At 37.6% G+C, this 19196-nt stretch overlaps 1 protein-coding gene across 13 annotated transcripts in view; it reads left to right on the plus strand.

The window, feature by feature from the left end:
* RYR2 (ryanodine receptor 2) overlaps positions 1-19196 on the plus strand; it is a 785691-nt gene that overhangs the window by 498963 nt on the left and 267532 nt on the right. For all 13 annotated transcript variants that reach the window (XM_021934115.2, XM_021934128.2, XM_021934136.2 and 10 more), the window contains 2 exons: positions 1028-1187; positions 3147-3294. In XM_021934115.2, the coding sequence (XP_021789807.1) occupies positions 1028-1187; positions 3147-3294 (308 nt within the window). The remainder of the gene's footprint in view (positions 1-1027; positions 1188-3146; positions 3295-19196) is intronic.

The following is a 19196-nucleotide window of genomic DNA, read 5'->3' on the forward strand; positions in this document are numbered from 1 at the left end:
ACGTTTATGTTAATTTGGTAAATAAAATTAATTATTTCAACAACTATATATGAAAAGGCTGTTATCTGCTGGGAACTGTTTTGAGGATAATGGCAGTTAGAAAAATGAATCAGAAACAGATCCTGACCTCAAGGTGTAGTCAATAATGGGGAATACAACAGTGACAGAAGAATGGAAGAAAAGCAGTCATAAAATAGGCTTTGTGCCAATCTCAGTAGTTAAATAGAATGAAATACTGTGTTTCTGTGTGGAGCAGGGCAGTACTATTGCCCTTATATGTGTGGGTTGAAAAGTTAATATTTTCAACTTTGTATTTCTTCCAACAATTAAAACTTGTACCTGTTTTATTATGATAGTACCTTCTCTCTCCAGCCTAGAATATAGAAGCAGTCTCTGCTAAGAGATCCTCGAACTCTAGGGAAATAAAATGCAATCAGATTTTGGATGATTATATAGCTGAGATTTTCTTTACTTTCTAGTCTCTATCTTATTTAAAGGCTTCCTAAATAATGTAGCTAGGAACGGCAATAAGGAAATAAATTACAAATACATTTAAATTTCCCTGTAGAATAAGAAATAGATAGTATCTGAAGGATACACTGATTTATGAAATAAATATTACATTAATCACACATTTAACAGTTGAAGAAAAATGAGGACTTCACAGGAAGAGAAATCTCTAACATATTTCAATAAGTAATCAATATTTTGATTTAGACTGTACAAAAGCTTCAGCTATTAGGAACACAAACAATGACAGGTTCTTTTCATCTTTGAGAGACAGGTAAGTTGTCTCATTTCTGTCTTATTGGTGTAAAAATGAAAACACAAAGATTATGTGGCTTTTCCTTCTGATCAGTTATTAGCTAAAGTGAAAGGAACCCCGGCTTGCTGTCTGGTACTTCACCAGTGGTTACCACTGTGGTTTATGGGACAACAGCAATGAGGTAGGGCCAGAAAATGATGTTTACAGGGATTTTTATGAAAAGGCCAATTATATACAAATGTCTTTGTCTCTGATTTGTAGTTACCAGCTGACAAGTGGATACAAGCCCGCCCCTATGGACCTGAGCTTTATCAAACTCACCCCGTCTCAAGAAGCAATGGTGGACAAGTTGGCAGAAAATGCACACAATGTGTGGGCGCGGGATCGAATCCGGCAGGGCTGGACTTACGGCATCCAGCAGGTACGTGGGAATGAGCTCCATAGCATTTGGTCTGAGACTTACTTAAGTGGGAATTAGCATAATTTGTAACAGGAAGGATTAAATAATGACTATTTTAGAACTCGTATCATATAGATCACACGCAGTGCACATTTGGACTAAAACACCTGTTTAGTGCTAGACTGAAGAACTTACATGAGGTTAGCTCTGACTGTAATAGCGAACACATGTGAGGCACATGATGAATAATATAATACTACATTGGTGACTTATAATATGGTTTTGTGGTATTTCTCTCTCTGAGACTGTGTTTTAGGAGACACTTTTGAAATGTAAGAACATTGGGATAAAATGATAATAAAATGGGTGCACCATTCCTTATTCATAACCCCTGGGGCCACATACATTTCAGAATTCAGTCTTTTTATTTGGTTTTCAGAATGGTGATTTGAGGATATATTACATGTGTATATACATAACAACCTTGGTAGGGCAGCTGACTTCAAATTGCAATTCATTCTGCACAAGGGAGGCAGGGTCATACCAAGAGGGGTAAAGACCATAAACAGCCTCGCGTCAGTTCCGGTTTCGCCACTGAGTTACTGTTGCAGATCATTTTGCTCCAGGCATCAGTAGATATTGAGGTATTTGAATATTAAGATATTCAGGATTAGGTATTCAGTACTAATTTGCCTGAAAGAGGAGAGGAAGACAAGACAAGACAAAACAGTATTTCTGGCTGGGCGTGGTGGCTCACACTTGTAATCCCAGCACTTTGGGAGGCTAAGGTGGGAGGACTGCTTGAGCCTGGGAGTTTGAGACTAGCCTGGGCAACATAGTGAGAGACTGTCTCTACGAAAAATTAAAAAATTAGCTGGGCATGGTGCACATGCGTGTAGTCCCAGCTACTCAGGGAGCTGAGGTGGGAGGATGGCTTGAGCCCAGGAGGTTGAGGCTGCAGTGAGACTCTGTTTCCAAATAATAACAACACAACAACAAAACAACAACAACACCACCGCCACAGTATTTATTCTCTGGTTTACCAGAACAACCCCTGTCTGATTCCATAGCTTTTTTTTTTTTTTTTTTTTAACCCTTGGGAGGTGTGGTGGGAACATCCACAGCCTCCCAATGCCTGTTTACATGAAAGTATTGAGAATTGATTATACTTCTTGAAATGTGGAAACTTGAGCAAATACTGCAACTGGTCTCAGGGAGTGAATGGAAAGAAGTAACTTGCAAAGTGGCATTGCCCTACACACTTGTAGGAGTTGATGCGTCTCCCCCATCGCATGGAATTGAGTTCTGTACTCTGATATTAAGCATCCTTTTGCCAAGATAGTAAGATAGCCCGCTCTCTCTCTGTGTGTGTCAACACATTTTAACCACAGTTTAACATTGGAGCCTCTTTTACAATAGACAAGTTATGAGTTTTATAGTCATTTTAGTGCCCCTGGCATTGCTGGGTTTCACTGGTTGATGGATTCAACCCAATGCATATTTTTCAATTAGGGACATAGAAGGGGGATCCATAACACACTGGAATTTTTCTGAAGAAGGGAAAGCAGCCTTAAGTTCTTCATTGACTGAAAACCATGGAGGGGGGACCAGTACTCCTTTGGCTCTTCTTGGAATAAAACCCTGTCCATGAACTGTACTTGCAAATTGGGTGTTCTCTACTATTGTCCTTTGCCATGTGAACGTGGCAGATGGAAGTGGTTAGAGATCACTGAAGCTGTTTTTTGTTGTTGTTGTTTTTCTTTCTCATGGAGAGGGCCTGCTTTCCATACAGGTGCTTATTCATTTGATTGAATCTTTTCTATTGATAGTGTTTTGGTAACTTTGCAGCCTGGGAAAACGCAGGGATTGTGGAAGGGTCAGGTTTTCTCATGGAATTTTAAGTTTGATGTATTTGGTAGCTATTTATTTTTAAAAGCCCTTGGTGTTGCTTAGACATCTGCACCCAATTTTTCCCTGCAGGACGTAAAGAACAGAAGAAATCCTCGCCTTGTTCCCTACACTCTTCTGGATGACCGAACCAAGAAATCCAACAAGGACAGCCTCCGCGAGGCCGTGCGCACGCTGCTGGGGTACGGTTACAACTTGGAAGCACCAGATCAAGACCATGGTATTTTGGTTTTACTTTCCTCCTCTTCGGTTGCAAGATCATGTAGTAGTTCTTTAAAGCCAAATAAATGAATAAAAGGGGGAGTACTAAACAAGGTCCTCTAGTCTAGGTGTGGAATTTCATCCAGGTGGCTTTTCTTCCCTGAAAAACACCTGAGGGGTTAGACCCATCTCTCAGTGGGGTGGCTCAGGATGCTGATGATTCTGTGGGCGGAGAAAATGGGCCTATCTTCCTCAAGCCTCTGAGATCAATAGGTACTTCCCTGATTATGATATTGGACTCCTCCCCTAGCCCACCAGCCCTCTTCCAGAATAGCTGAGTTTTGCAGATTTGGGAAATAAGCCTGTAGTGGAGGCTAGTGTTTTACAAAATTCCACCTTTGCCATGTACACACACATGTACAGGCAGCATTGAATTAATTAATGTGATATTTTGCTTTAAGGGAAACACATTACAGTAGGTACTCAATAACTATGTGTTGAACACAATGGATTTTTAAAGGTTCTGCAAAGAATACATTTTCCTTAAATAATACCTTTGAAGAATGTAGTTTAGGCTGGGCGCAGTGGTTCATGCCCCTAATCCCAGAACTTTGGGAGGCTGAGGCAGGCAGATCATGAGATCAGGAGATCGAAACCATCCTGGCTAACACAGTGAAACCCCATCTTTACTAAAAAAAAATGCAAAATAAAAAAAAAAAAATTAGCGGGTGTGGTGATGGGCGCCTGTAGTCCCAGCTACTCGGGAGGCTGAGGCAGGAGAATGGCGTGAACCCGGGAGGCGGAGCTTGCAGTGAGCCGAGATCGCGCCACTGCACTCCAGCCTGGAAGACAGAGAGAGACTCCGTCTCACACACACACAAAAAGAATGTAGTTTAGATAGAATGAGCTACTCTTTAATCCTTTGCTCCTGCAGTTTGAGTTAATTTAATACCCATTTTCAAAACATTGACAAAAAAGAAATGAGGGTTGTGTGCTTCATCATAGTGCCTATAATTGTTGATGGAAAGTTTTAAAAATGTATTCCAAATGTATTCCAGTGGCTCATATTTTCATTGCATTACCCGTACATAAAAGTGGATCTTAAATAATAATGATAGTTAATATTTATATATTAGCTATATAAGTGTTTCTAAGACTTTTACAATTATTATTTAATCCTCACAGTAACTCTTATGAGGGCGATACTTGTATTATGCTCATTTTATAGATAAGGAACCTCAGATTCAGGGACTTCTGTGTCTTCCTATTTAAAGTGGTAGATGTAGGATCCTAATCATAGGCATCCTGACATATTTTAGTCCTTTGAATTGAGCAAATACATGCTTAACATCTTGACAGATCTTATCAGTTACTGGACTCTTATATTGGCTGCAAATTAAATGACATATCCACTTGTTAACAATAATAATAATATCCATAATGCTAACATAATATCTATCTTGAGGTTAGCTTTATAACAACAGAGATGTGGTACACTCGTTATGAATCAGATGCTGTTAGGTGTGCAAAATACCAAGAAGATTCCTGTCTCAAAGAGTATATAGTCCATGTAACCACTGGGAAGAAAGTAAACAATAAAAGGCTTGTGAGGCAAAAATTGGCAATCAGAAAGACTTCTATAATTCTCTGATATAGAATACACCCTGAAAGTTAATTTGTTCTAAATAATTATGTTTTTAAATTGAAATAGAACTTATATACAATAAAATGTACACATCAAAAGTGTTCTGTTTGGTAAATTTCGTCAATTGTAGAAACAAAAGGAACCTCTACCAAAAACACCTCCAATGTTTTCTTCCTTCCAGAAAGTTTCATTGTGTTCCCAACAAAGTAACAACTTTGTAAGTTCTATCATTACACATTAAGTTATAGCAAATAGAAATAGAAATGTAACCTATAAAAGTAGACATTATAATTATAATCACTCTAGCATGTATTTTTTATATCTAGTTTCTTTTGTTCAACATAACGCTTTTATGATCTTGCATGTTTCATGTATATCACAAAATCTATTGCTCAGTGGCATTCCTTAATAGTAATAATTTACCCTTTGTTTATCCATTCTCCTATAGATGGATGATTTGGGTTGTTTCCAATTGTAGGTGATTATGAATAAGGCTGCTATGAATATTCATGTACAAATCTTGGTATATAATTAATCTTTCATTTCTCTTAGGCTAAATACCTAAGAGTATAATTGCTGAGGCATATTTTCTAATTTGTGTTGGCCTTTTTACTGAATTGCATTTTTAAAAGTGTATTTTGGATAGAAGAACCATGCCAGGTATGGAAAGATTTTCTTCCATTTGTAGGTTGCTTTTTCATTTTCTTAATGAGGTCTTTCAAAGAGCAGGCATTCTTAATTTGAAGTCCATTTATGATTTCTTTTCCTTTACAGTTGGGGGTTTTATGTCCTAGGACATCTTTGCCTATGCATAAACAAAAATATTTTCTCTTATGTTTCCTCCCAGAGTTTTATTATTTTAGCTTTTACTTGCAGGTCTGTGATCTAAAGTGAGTTAGCTTTTGTGTATGAGGTAAGGTTAAGATCAAGGTTCATTTTTTGTACAGATGAATATCCAACTGTCCCAGCACCATTTGTTGGAACAATTATTCTTAGCAAATTAAATTACCTTGGCATCTTAGTCAAAATCTACTGAACACATAAGTCAGTCTATTTCTGGACTGTATATTCTGTTCCATTGATCTGTGTGTCTGTCCTTAAGCTAATATTCCATTGTCTTCATTTTTATCACAAAATAAATCTTAAAATCAGGTAAGGAAAGTCTTCCAACTTCTTTCATCTTTTATAAAGTTTTTTTTAATTCTTCTCTTGCATTTCTACATACATTTAGATTCAACTTGTTAATTTAATTTGGATGGGATTACAGTTGAATTCATAGGTTGGTTTCGGAAGAATTGATATTTTAGCCAGATTTAGTTAACTGATTCATGAACATGGTACATTTGTCCATTTATTTTCATCCTCTTTAGTTTCTCTTAGCATTGCTTTGCAGTTTTCAGAGTAGAGGTCTTACACATTATTAGATTTATCTGATGTTTTTGATAATATTACATGAAATTTGTTTAAAGTTTATGTCATTTCCCAAATGTACATGAATATGAGATATATAATTGATATTTGCATATTGACCTTATATCCTGTGATTTGGCTAAATTTATATGTCAGTTCTATTTTTTTTTTGTGTGTGTGAATTCAGTGGGATTTTCTGTATACATAATCATGAGGTCTGCAAAAACTAAACCTCACTTTTTCTTTTACAATTGTTATAGCTTTTTTGCTTCTTGATTTATTGAACAGGTAAAGAATTCAGAACACTGTTGAATAGAAATGGTAAGAGAGGTTATTCTGCCTTATGGGGGAAGTTCTGATGTTTCACCGTTAAGTGTAATGTTAAGTATAGCTTTTAATAGATATCCTTTATCACATTGAAGAGATTCCCTTCTATTCTTCGTTTGTGGGTGATTTTATCATAAATAGGGTCTTGAATTTTGTCAAGTGCTTTTTTCTCTATTTATTGAACAGATTATGTATTTTTCTCCTTTATTCTGTGGATATCATGACTTCCAAGTGATTTTCAAATGTTAAACCAGTTTTCTATTTCTAGGACATCTCTCTTCAGTCATGGTGCATTGTCCTTTTTTACACAGAGCTGTATTCTATTTGTTAATATTTTGCTTAGGACTTTTGTAATTAAGTTTATGGACAATACACTGCTGTATAATTTTTTTCTTATAATATCTTTGTTAGATTTTGATATCGATGTAAAGATAGCTTCCTAAGTAGGAAATTTTCTCTCCTGTTTTCTGAAAGAATTTGTGTTAATTCTATATTATTTCTTTTTCAAATATTTGATAGAATTTATCATCGAAAGCATGAGCCTAGAGTTTTATCCTATAGGAAAGTATTTTATTATGAATTCAATGTATTTAATACCTTGAGAGCTATTTAGAGTTTCTATTTATTCCTGTGTCAGTTTTGATAAATTACGTTTTTCGGTAAATTAGTTCATTTAATTTAAGTTGCCATATATAGGCATAAAATTGCACTAATGTGCTCTTATTATCCTTTTAATGTCTGTAGGATCTTTAATGATATCCCCCTTTTCATTCCTGATATCGATAGTTGACATTTTCTCTCTTTTTATCCTGAGCACTCCTCTAAGGGATGAATTTATTTTATCAATCTTTTCAAAGGTTAATTGATCTTAAATGTATTTTTGTTTTGGTTAAAATTTCAGACATGTATTTGTTTCTCCATATGACCAATCATAGATTATTATGAGTGATCTGCAGTGGTTATGCGTGACTACGTCTTACGTTACCTTAGGAGCGCACAGCATTATTAAGTAGGACTATGGCATCCTATGGAGAATGTCAATGTTCAATCACAGTGTCAAGAGATCCTGGTTTCACAGCTTTGAAATGACCTATGAAATGTACTTTCTAATGAACAAATGTATATATCAGGCATACAAATATTCACTAACATTGCCTTGTGATGATATAGTATTTCCAATAGTGTTTTTGCATACTTTCAAATATTTGATTCAACCACTCTCTTTAGGCAAAAGAAGGGTGTAATAATCAAAGAGTTCTTGAGCTTCCCTCTAACTTTATAAATCTTTAACATTGTGCATCCGTGGAGGATGTAGGTAGCAGTGATGACAGTCAATATATTTTTAGGTTGGAAAGATACTTATATAATGATAATGATAAAATTTGGGGGGAAAAACTCACACATGGTTTTATAGTCTGACACATCAATCATTTGATTTCCCTAGGTTTTCATTACTTTACACATGAATATTTATATTTTTGGTATCCATAGTCTTAATAGGGATATAATTACTCGTTTTCCTTCCGCTACCCCGCTCTGCTTAATATCAAACATTTTGAAAGTTATTTACTCTACATTTAGAAGGAACTCTCACATTGCTTTCCTGATACTCATTGAAAATTACAAAGAGAGAATGCCTAAGTCTGGTTGACTCAATTCTAAACTTATAGATAATAACTTAAGATAATAATAAATATCTAAAGTTATAGATAATAACTAAAAATAAGAGAAAACACTACAGCTCAGAGAAATTATAACCTTGAGTCTTCAAGAAAAGAGTTAATTATGGTCAGTATCCAAGAAAAGGAGTACATTTTCCCCTGTACATAGAAATATGCATTACAATGCCAGACAGAAAAAAATCAATGATGGTTATAAAGATATTGTCACTTAAAGGCATAAACTATATTCAGTGACACATGACACATTTGCTTTTAGAGATAACTTTACTCCAGAATGATGCCAGATAAGTAAAATGTTTAGATGTTATTCTGATGACATACAGTGTTTTATACTATTTGTAGCTACTACATATTAATAATTTCATCTTCCTAACATCGTTGTCAACAACATAAGCTACCTTATGGGTACCTACTTTCTTCTGAATTGTGTGAATTTTAAGAAGAAAGAAAAGGAGCTTATATTTATAAAATATATGCTGCACTTCATTTTACTTCCATATTTGCAATTCTTCTAATTTCCATTTTTAAAATTTTATTAGTATTATTTTTTGAGACACAGTCTCACTCTGTCTCCCAGGCTAGAGTGCAGTGGTGCAATCTCAGCTCACTGCAACCTCTGCCTCCCCGGTTCAGGTGATTTTCCCTGCCTTAGCCTCCCGAGTAACTGGGACTACATGCACTTGCAACCATGTCCGGCTAATTTTTTTTTTTTTTTTTTTTAGTAGAGGCAGGGTTTCATCATATTGGACAGGCTGGTCTTGAACTCCTACGTTGTGATCCACCCTCCTCGGCCTCCCAAAGTGCTGGGATTACAGGCGTGAGCCACCGCTCCTGGCCACTCTATTTTATTTTAATACATAGATATGGAACATCTACTGTGCCTACTTCTGGGAATTCAAAGATGAATAAGAGTTTTTGTCTTATGTAGCTCTCAATGTAGACAGCGAAAATAGACTAAATTGCCACCACTACCATACAATGTAAGTGTTAAGCCCAACAGTCGTAATACAGAGAGTTTAACTCAGCTTGGTGATATGAGGGAAATCTTTAAAGAGGAGGTATATTAGTTACCTATTTCTATACAGCAAACTGCTCCTTTCCCTCCCACCAAAAAAACAAAAAAACAAAAAAACAAAAAAACAAACAAACAAAAAAAACACTCCTCAGTGGCTAAAAAATAACAAACATTTGAAACATTTGTTATCTCAAAGTTTTTGTGGTTCATGAATGTGAGTGACAGGTGCTTCTGCTTCTGGATCATAGTCTCTCTGAGGTTGCTATTAAGTTGGCCAGGGCTTAAGTCATCTGAAGTCTTCCCTGGAGCTGGAACACTGAATACTAAGACAGCTCACTTGCGTAACTGTTGACTAAAGAACTCGCTTCCTCTCTGGCTGTTGGCAGAAGACACAGCCAGATGGGCGCAGCCTTGCCACACAGAGCTCTTCATAGAGATGCTCGAGTGCCTTCACATGGAAGCTGACTCCCCCCAGAATGAAAAATCGAGGAGTGAGTACATGGAGGATGCTGCAATGCTTGTTACACTTACTTCTATTATATTCTGTTTGTTAGAACTGAACCCCTAAATGAAGCCCACACTTTTTGAATGGAGGTGTACTAACATATTTGTGGACATATTTTAAAACCACCAAAGTAGGTACAGCTAAGTCAATTGGGTTCATGCATTTCAGGCAGAGAGGATAGTATATGTAAGGCTTAGAGACACAAGGAGGATTGCAAATGGGAATCTCAGAGAGCTTTGCATGACCAGATGTAGAGTGGAGTTAGAAAAGTGGCAGTAGATCAAATAGAGGAGGCAGGAGTTGAAACAGATTGTTTTTTTAATTAAAGAATGATTCTAGTGGCTCTTTAGGAAAAAGGCTGAATATAAACAAAACTGGAGATGAGGACAGCAGTTTGGGGACTGAAAAAGAAGTATAGATGAAGAGTGTTGGAGGCCTTAGCTTTGGGAATACTGTGAACAGAAAAATATATTTGGCATTTAGAAGTAGAATCAGCAGAAGGACGAAGGAGGCATCTGAGATAGCTTCTGGATTGATAGATGTTAACTACATACACATTGGTTGGGAACACAGGAATTGGAGCAGATGGACATGGAGTAGTGGGAAGATTCTGAGTTTTATTGTAAACATCTTAAGTTTGAGGTGCATGTGAGACAATTCAACAAATATACCAGGATTCAATTACATATATAAATACAAACGTGAGACTATTACTAGAAAGAAGCAGAGGGTTAAAGATTTCATTTTTTAAATGAAAGAAATTTCGACATTTTTACACCAAGGGAGAGAGAGAAGTTGAAAATAGAGTAAGAGGAGCTTGATGAGCTGTGGTCTCTGAGAAGGTTGAAGGGAATGAAATTCAGAACACAGGTCAAGGGATTGGCCTCATGTAAAAGGAAGAACACCACTTGTTCCCCTGAGGTTAGTAGGAAAGAAGTAAAGATTGAAGACGATGCAAAAACCTGTGTACAGGGAAAATCAGAAGGAAGCTGAGGGCAGTCTACTGTACAATTATTGTCTTCAGGTTGAAATAGAAAATGAATTTATTTTCCTGAGGAGTAGAAGTCAGGGAAGGCTGGACTGGATTAGAAGTCTTGAAGAGAGCAATAAAGATGTGTTGGGTATAGAATTCTCAGCTGACAATTATTTTTTCTTTTAGTACTCAAATATGTCATCCCACTGCCTTCTGGTCTTTATGTTTTCTGATGAGACATTGACATCGATCTTTTGGATGGTCCCTTCTATGTGATGAGTTGCTTCTCACTGTTTTCAGGATTCTCTCTCTGTTTTTGGATTTGAACAGTTTGATTATGATGTGTCTAGTTTTAATTTCTTTGAATTTATCCCCAAAGTTTATTGTACTTCTTAGATGTATAAATGAATGTGTTCCATTAAATTTGGGAAGCTTCTGGCCATTATTTATTCATTCTTTCTTTTCTGTCTCTCCTTACAGTCTGTGACTTTCATTATGTGTATGTTGGTACGGTTGAGTGTATCCCTTAGGCCTCTGAAACTCTCCTTATCTTTCTTCATTTCTTTTTCTGTTTTTCATACTTGACTAATGGACTTATCTCTAAGTTCATTGACTCTTGTCAGTGCAACTCTGTTGTTGAGCCCTCTGGTGTATATTTAATTTCAGGTACTGTGCTTTTCAACTCCAGAAATTTTGGTTCTTTTTTATAATTTGCCTCTTTATTGATATTGATGCTATTTGGTGAAGCATGGTTTTTCACTTTTTTTTTTTTGAGATGGAATTTTGCTCTTGTTGCCCAGGCTGGAGTGCAATGGCATGATCTCATCTCACTGCAACCTCCACCTCCCGGGTTCAAGTAAATCTCCTGCCTCAGCCGCCCACGTAGCTGGGATAATAAGAACACTGGCAAAAAAAATATGCAAATAAAATTTTTCATAGCTCTGGAAATTAAAGACTGGCCAAAATCCAGGGAGTGTTTATTTGATAAAAATGTCCAAATGTTGGTAAGAACAGCAACTAGTGATGTTTTAATTTGCTCCTGCCCCATCACCCTCTCTCTAATTCCTTGGCATATTGAAAACCAACAGCCCCTCAATCGTAGTGAAAATCAGCCACCCACACGCCCCTGGAGTGGGTAGAACAGAAATGGATCACCACCTTGCCTGGCTAATTTTGTACTTTTAGTAGGTACGGGGTTTTACCATGTTGGTCAGGCTGGTCTTGAGCTTCTGACCTCAGGTGATCCACCTGCCTCGGCCTCCCACAGTGCTGGGATTACAGGCATGAGACACTGTGCCCGGCCTCATACTTTTATTTAGCTCCTTACACATGGTTTTATTTAGTTCTTTGAACAGATTTAAGATACCTAACTTAGTCTTTGTCTAATAAGCCCAACATCTCGGCCTCCTGAAGAATAATTTCTGTTGACTGCTTTTTCCCCCTTTATGTATGGGACGTATTTTCTTGTCTTTTTGCGTGTCTCACAATTTTTGTGAAAAATTGAACATTTTAAACAATGTAATCTGGCAACTCTGTATTCACCCCTATTTCAGATTTTGTTGTTGCGCTTATTGTCATGGTTGTTTGTTTCCTTAGTAATTTTTCTAAATTAGTTTAGTAGAGACTATGTTGCCTGTCATGGGTGGCCACTGAAGTCTCAGTTTCATTAGCTTCGTGGTCAGCTAATGGTAGGACAGAGACTTCTTTAAATGCCTAGGATCGATAGGTCTCCCAGTCTTTACCGAAGGAAAGGCAATGTGATGTGAGCATGTTGGCACATGCCTTCAACACTCAACCAGGCAATTCACAATTTCACATTAGCCTTCTCTTACTGCATGTGCAGAGCCTCAAGGTCTTTCAGAGGTGTAAGCTTTTTCAGGTTTTTCCTGAATACATGCACAGCCCTGGGCATGAGCATGGCCTTCCAGAGTCCCAGGAATATGTTGGAGCTTCTCACATCCCACTATGAATATTTCATTCCCCAGCTTTTCCTTTCAAACCTTTTGGTCAGTTGTTGTTTGCCTCAACTGTTATTGCTGCCTCACAGAGCTGCAAGGCTAACAAACTGCCTCAGATGATTTTCAACAAATGTCCTTGGAGACATGACTATTTGCACTGGGCAAGCTTTAGGTCAAGTGGATTAAAGACAAATCTTACCAATGGAATTTTCCAGAAAAGGGAACATAATGACAGTTATCTGGGAACTGGGCTTTGGATGAACTCCAGCTCTGTTCTGCCCACTACAAGGGCTTGTGGGTGGCTGATTTTCACTATGATTGAGGGGCTGTTGGTTTTCAATATGCCTTGGAATTAGAGAGAGGGTATGATGGGGCAGGAGCAAATTAAAACATCACTAGTTTGCTGTTCTTACCAACATTTGGACAATTTTGTCAAATAAACACTCCCTGGCTTTTGCTAGCCTTTAATTTCCGGAGCTATGAAAAATTTCATTTACATAATTTTTTGCCAGTGTTCTCATTAATTTTGTGGAGAAGAGGGTTTTTGGATGTTTTTTCTCTACCATTTCTGCTGATGTCACTCAGCAATAAAGATTAAAAATTGCTGTTTTGTGGGATGGAACAGAGAGCAAGCTACAAACAGATAAACACATTGTGGAGAAACATTGATGGTCCCGTTGAGGTTAGAGACTGTGAGTTGGTGGTGCCAGTCTGTTCTGTGCATGTGTTTTCTGGCAAACTCAGCAGAGCAGGTACAGATGTTCTCAGTGAAGGTAGCGAAATTGGACAGTAATTGGGGTTAACAGAGCAAGTAGGGGAAAAGCTAATAAGGGCAAGAAAGTATGGAAAGTTATATAGGTAAGGAAGGGAAGAATGAAGGAATCTAATGAGTTTGAAGAGTGAATGTATAAGAAAATGAGAAAACAAGAAGGACAAAATAGGGATCACACAATCTCTGTATTTTAAGAATTTAGAGACAGAGCCACTGACAGTTGTTTGACAAAGTTTGATTTTACTAAAGTTGTGTGAACAGTGAGCAACGAGAATAGAGTGGCATATTCTACAGTAGAAGCTGAGATTATGTTTATTGTTCACTATATGCCAAAATATAACAGCATGCTTCATAGTAAGGATGCAGGTGATCTGTATGGAAAAGACATAAGAAGAAAGATTAGTTTTCCAATGGGAGGAATCAGTAAAGGGAGACACATCTTCAGAGTGAGATGTTGAAAGGATCAAAATTTCAACAAGTAGAGATTAGTGTCAGAAAGGCTATTGGTACTAGAAAGAAAGTACATCTGGTGTGATTAAGTATAGAAAGAGTTGAGGAAGGGTAGATGGTCCACTTAGGATAAAATACAGGGTACAGATGGGAGAGAGAACAGACATAGATGAAGGTAGAAGGATTAGGATAAAATATGGACTATCTTGCAAACTCAGCTAAGAAATGTGGATAAATTTGTATAAAGAGTACCAGCCCCAGGAAGTTTTAAAGCAAGAGCTTGATGTGTGATAACAGTTTACAATAGCAATATAACTATGGCAACAGTGGGAAGGGACAGATTGGAGGGGGCAGTGCTTGGAGATAGACCAGTTGGGAGGCTTTAGAAAAATTGTTTTTTTGAACAAGGATGGTGGGAATAAAAAATAAAAGATGTTGAGAGATTTTATAGCATAAAGCAAAATCAGTCTGATTATCACTAAGATGAGATTAAAAACATGAATTTATAATAGTCTATACTGCTGTTGCTGACATTTAAAAAAAGTCAAGGGCATAAAAAGTTGAATCAAGCCTTATGTGATTAATCAGAATTATAATTTATTTTCTCTTAGGAGAATGCTTACGTATTGCAGATAAAATGTGAACTCTGTATTTGAGTTGTAGTATCTTTGGAGTATTGTTGTCAATAATATTTTAAAGCATGTGAAAATAGAATTTATTCTTATTTACTACAAGGTTTAATCAAGATTTGAATTGCTTTATCCAAAATAATACCAGAATGTTGAAAGGATGGCTGATTAATACCAATAATTTTAAAAAGTATTATCATTAGTCCTAAAAGATTCTAGACATGTATAAAATTTTAGCTTTTCCTTATATCTTCTTGTAACTTATGATTTTAATGTATAGTTAGATCTTGACTGCCCTCTAGTGGCATATATTTTTTTAGCTGTCTTGTTTGGAGAGCAGAGTGTATGGTTACTTTAGGCCTTTTTAGGCCCTAGTTAGGTCATTGGTGGTGTGTCATGCCTGAGAGGTACTGGGACTTTTCTCAGTCCTTGGCCTTAATCTTGAGGTGTTTGTTAATAATATAATTCCTGAATTGTTTCTACTTTGAATACCAACAGACTTCATAATGTATGACAGGATTATGTCTCCCAACTATTCATTTTTAAATGTCCATTATTATTTTCATTATAACAGTATAAAAATCACTTATATAACACACTTACATGAGTTGTGATTGCCTACCAAACATATAAATCTATCATGTTTAAAATGGAGCAAAGCATGAGGGTGTTTGGGGGAGAGTTCTGTGCCTTTGACAGGATGCTCCCCTGTCCGGGTATTTATCTGGGCTCCTATATCCGGAGCCCAGAAGAGTCTTTGTTTCTAGATACAGTTTGGCAGGTATATATGGAGCGCTTACTTTGTGGCTCGGGTGCTTGATGCTACAAGGTGTGCAAAATGATTTTGTTACAGATTGCCTGGATCTTTTTAAAAAAGACTCCTACAAACCCAGATTTCACTTTGTGTTAGTATTTTAGCAAGAGGTATAATGTTGAACTGTTGCTTCTTTAAAAAGTGGTTGCAGGCTACCCTCAACTAACTTAAGAAATATGTACTATGGGACCGGGCACGGTGGCTCACGCCTGTAATCCCAGCACTTTGGGAGACTGAGGCTGGTGGATCAACTGAGGTCAGGAGTTTGAGACCAGCCTGACCAACATGGTGAAACCCCATCTCTGCTGAAAATACAAAAAAACTAGCCGGGCATGGATGTAACCACAGCTACTCAGGAAACTGAGGCAGGGGAATTGCTTGAACCCAGGAGGCAGAAGTTGCAATAAGCTGAGATGGTGCCATTGCACTCCAGCCTGGGCAACAAGAGCAAAACTCTGTTTCCAAAAAAAAAAAAAAAAAAACCAAAAAACAAGAAAACAAAAACAAATAGGAAAATCCACAGAGATTAAAAAAGAAAAAGGAGAGTACTTTTTTTGTGTGTGAAGTCTCTTGTATGATAGTGTCTGTGAACCACATGTTTGTTTCAAGTTTAGGCTGAGTATCATCAAGGGGCATAAGAATAGTACAGCAATGGGGCCAGGAAGAAGAATATTAGGACTCAGAAATTCTGCATTGTTCTTACTGCAGTATATTCTCCATATAGTACCCCCTATTTTCATTCCCTATAGTAATCAAGGGGATTAGTAGTATGTTTTAATTCCAAGAGAATTTTGTAGGGGGCTTTGGGGGAAATTATCTATTATATTTTTATACCAAATTTGCCTTAAGTATTTGATTTGAGCTAATATTAAAATTTGTTTGCGTGACTTGAGCACACTATACATATTTGTAAAGTCTTGATATAGAAACCAAGCAGAGAAAAGAGAACCTGGGAGTTTTCAGTAGTTTAGTTTTCAAAAAAAACTTAATTCTATATTTAGAAAATTAGGAATTAAATCTGTTAATGCATACTAGAATGTAATATAGTATTTTATTCGTAAATATCAGCATAATTAAAAATAAGGATAACTACCTGATAATTTTTTCTTCCCTGAAAAATAATCTCCAAATGTTTGGGTAATTTATAACTCATATTTAATATCTCTTAGATTCATTTAGGGAAGGGTACAGGCATGTTTTAAGGAAACAATTTAGCAGTAATCTGTTTTTGAGAAAATATTAACTGAATAAAAATTTGACTTTCCTGTTTATTTAGTATTGCAGCACTGAGAAGTAGTTTCTTTTTATCTTTTTCCTTTTTTCTTTTTTTTTTTTTTGACACAGAGTCTTGCTCTGTTCCCCAGGCTAGAGTGTAGTTGCGTGATATTGGCTCCCTGCAACCTCTGCCTCCCGGGCTCAAGTGATTCTCCTGCTCAGCCTCCCAAGTAGCTGGCATTACAGGCACGCGCCACCACGCCCTGCTAATTTTTGTATTTTTTGTAGAGATGTGGCTTCACCATGTTGGCCAGGCTGGTCTCGAACTCCTGACCTCAAGTGATTTGCCTGCCTCAGCCTCCCACAGTGTTGGGATAACAGGTGTGAGCCACCTGGCCCAGTGGCTTTTTTTAGTTTTTTTAATAGCACAAACTACCTTTAAATATCATAAAATTGATAGAATTTTTTTCTCTTAAGACAAAGTTTACGATCCTGTTTTTCAAAACATATTTAGTTACCAAGAACTTACCCTTAACCACAGAGATGTTTCTCTCTCTTATTCAGAGACTTAAGCTAGTTTCTGAAGGGTTAGCCAGCAGGTTCAGTTAGTTCTACATTCAACCATCACCACCACCGTTATCAAAAAGCTGTTATTGATCATTTCATTAAGCCCATGTGATAGGGAGCCATCTCCTACTGCAGCTGTGTTGTCTTCACTAAAAATCTAATTTTAAATTGTTACATATGACCTAGCTGTATGTGTATTGGCAACCTTTAGTGTTTATATAGATTAATTTTTTTTTTTTTTTTTTTGAGATGGAGTCATGCACTGTTGCCCAGGCTGTGGCGCGATCTCAGCTCACTGCAAGCTCCACCTCCCGGGTTCACGCCATTCTCCTGCCTCAGCCTCCGGAGTAGCTGGGACTATAGGCACCTGCAGCATGCCCAGCTAATTTTTTGTGCTTTTAGTAGAGAGGAGGTTACACGGTGTTAGCCAGGATGGTCTCGATCTCCTGACCTTGTGATCTGCCCACCTCGGCTTCCCAAAGTGCTGGGATTACAGGCGTGAGCCACCGCGCCCGACCTGTATAGATTATTTTTATAGTTCTAATTTGATCATGCCAAGTCAATGATTGAACTGTTATTAAATTTTTATCATGCATAAGGTCTTTCCGAAATCTTAAGGAGAGACAAATAGGAACTTGTTTCTGTCTTTCTTTCTTTGTTTTTTTTTTTTTTTTTTTCCGAGACAGGATCTCACTCTGTCACTCAGGCTGGAGTGCAGTAGCATGACCATAGCTCACTGCAGCGTCGACCTTCCAGGCTCAGGTGATCCTTCCATATCAGCCTTTTCAGGAGCTTGGACTTACAGGCATGCACTACCATGTCTGGCCAAATTTTTAAACTCTTTATAGAGACAGGGTCCCACTATGTTGCCCAGGCAGGTCTCAAAATCCTGGGCTCAAGCGATCCTCCCACCTTGGCCTTCCAAAGTGTGGGACTACAGCTGTGAGCCGCCATACTTGGCTGAGAACTAGCATTTTACCAGTACCTAGTAACTGTGTCCCAGCTATTGGAGGCAAAGTAGGAAGAAGAGGGGCTGTAACATGAAGCAGCTCCCGAATTCCACCATTTTTAGTTGGGTGATGTTGGTCAAGTTTGAACTTTCCTCCTCTGCATCTAACTCAGATCTTAGCTGAGGTGACCACCTTCTTTGAGATATCAATTCAATGAACACTCATTCCGCTCTCCTGTGATTTCAGAGGGACCTACCTTCTCATCGTCATTCTGGCTCTGGGTTCCTCAGTCTGAGGCTTCCCCCTCTGTCTTTCTCAGTCTCACCTGCATCTCCTTTCCTACAGATACTTTGCCCCCTTTTGCATCACACTGGTCCTAATGTTGGATGCTGACCTTTTTATTTTTTCCCCTAGATCTTTTAAATACGGCATTTGTGTGTATAGCAGATCACAGTGAAGATGTACGCGAGAATGGAAAAATTTTGCATCACATTTGAGTTCCTTAGTCATCACCAACCTGTAGGGAAATTTTTACTATTGATACTATTGTTACTTTTCTCCACTGTTTACAACTTTCCCTTATTTCTGTTTCTTTTCTCTTCCTTGCTTCATCTTCCCTCTTCTCTCTCACCCATAAATGTCTATTCATTTCTTATGCAGAGCAGTTCAGATCTTTTTTCTTGTTGTCTTCTTGCCATCTCTTCCTCCACAACCAAAGCACCAAGGCACTTTTGGGTTTTGTTCTACAGAAAGGTTGTTCCCTCCTGAAAATGAGGCTGACGGAGGGAACGCCACCAACCCTGGCAGCATTACTGAGGCTCATTCCCCAGTCTCTCAGCACAAGCCCTGGCGCTTTCCACTTCACCCAGCTGGTCTGACAGTGGCTGGTCCTAGATAAGAAAGCACTTGGTAAAATGGGAAAGAAGATAAGAAGGTCATTATCATCATCCCAGAAGGTTGAGTTACTAAAGTCATGGTGTATCTTTCCTTCTGTTATTTATGTTATCTT

This window comes from Papio anubis, chromosome 1 (genome assembly GCF_008728515.1).
Source record: "Papio anubis isolate 15944 chromosome 1, Panubis1.0, whole genome shotgun sequence".
Lineage (NCBI taxonomy): Eukaryota > Metazoa > Chordata > Mammalia > Primates > Cercopithecidae > Papio > Papio anubis.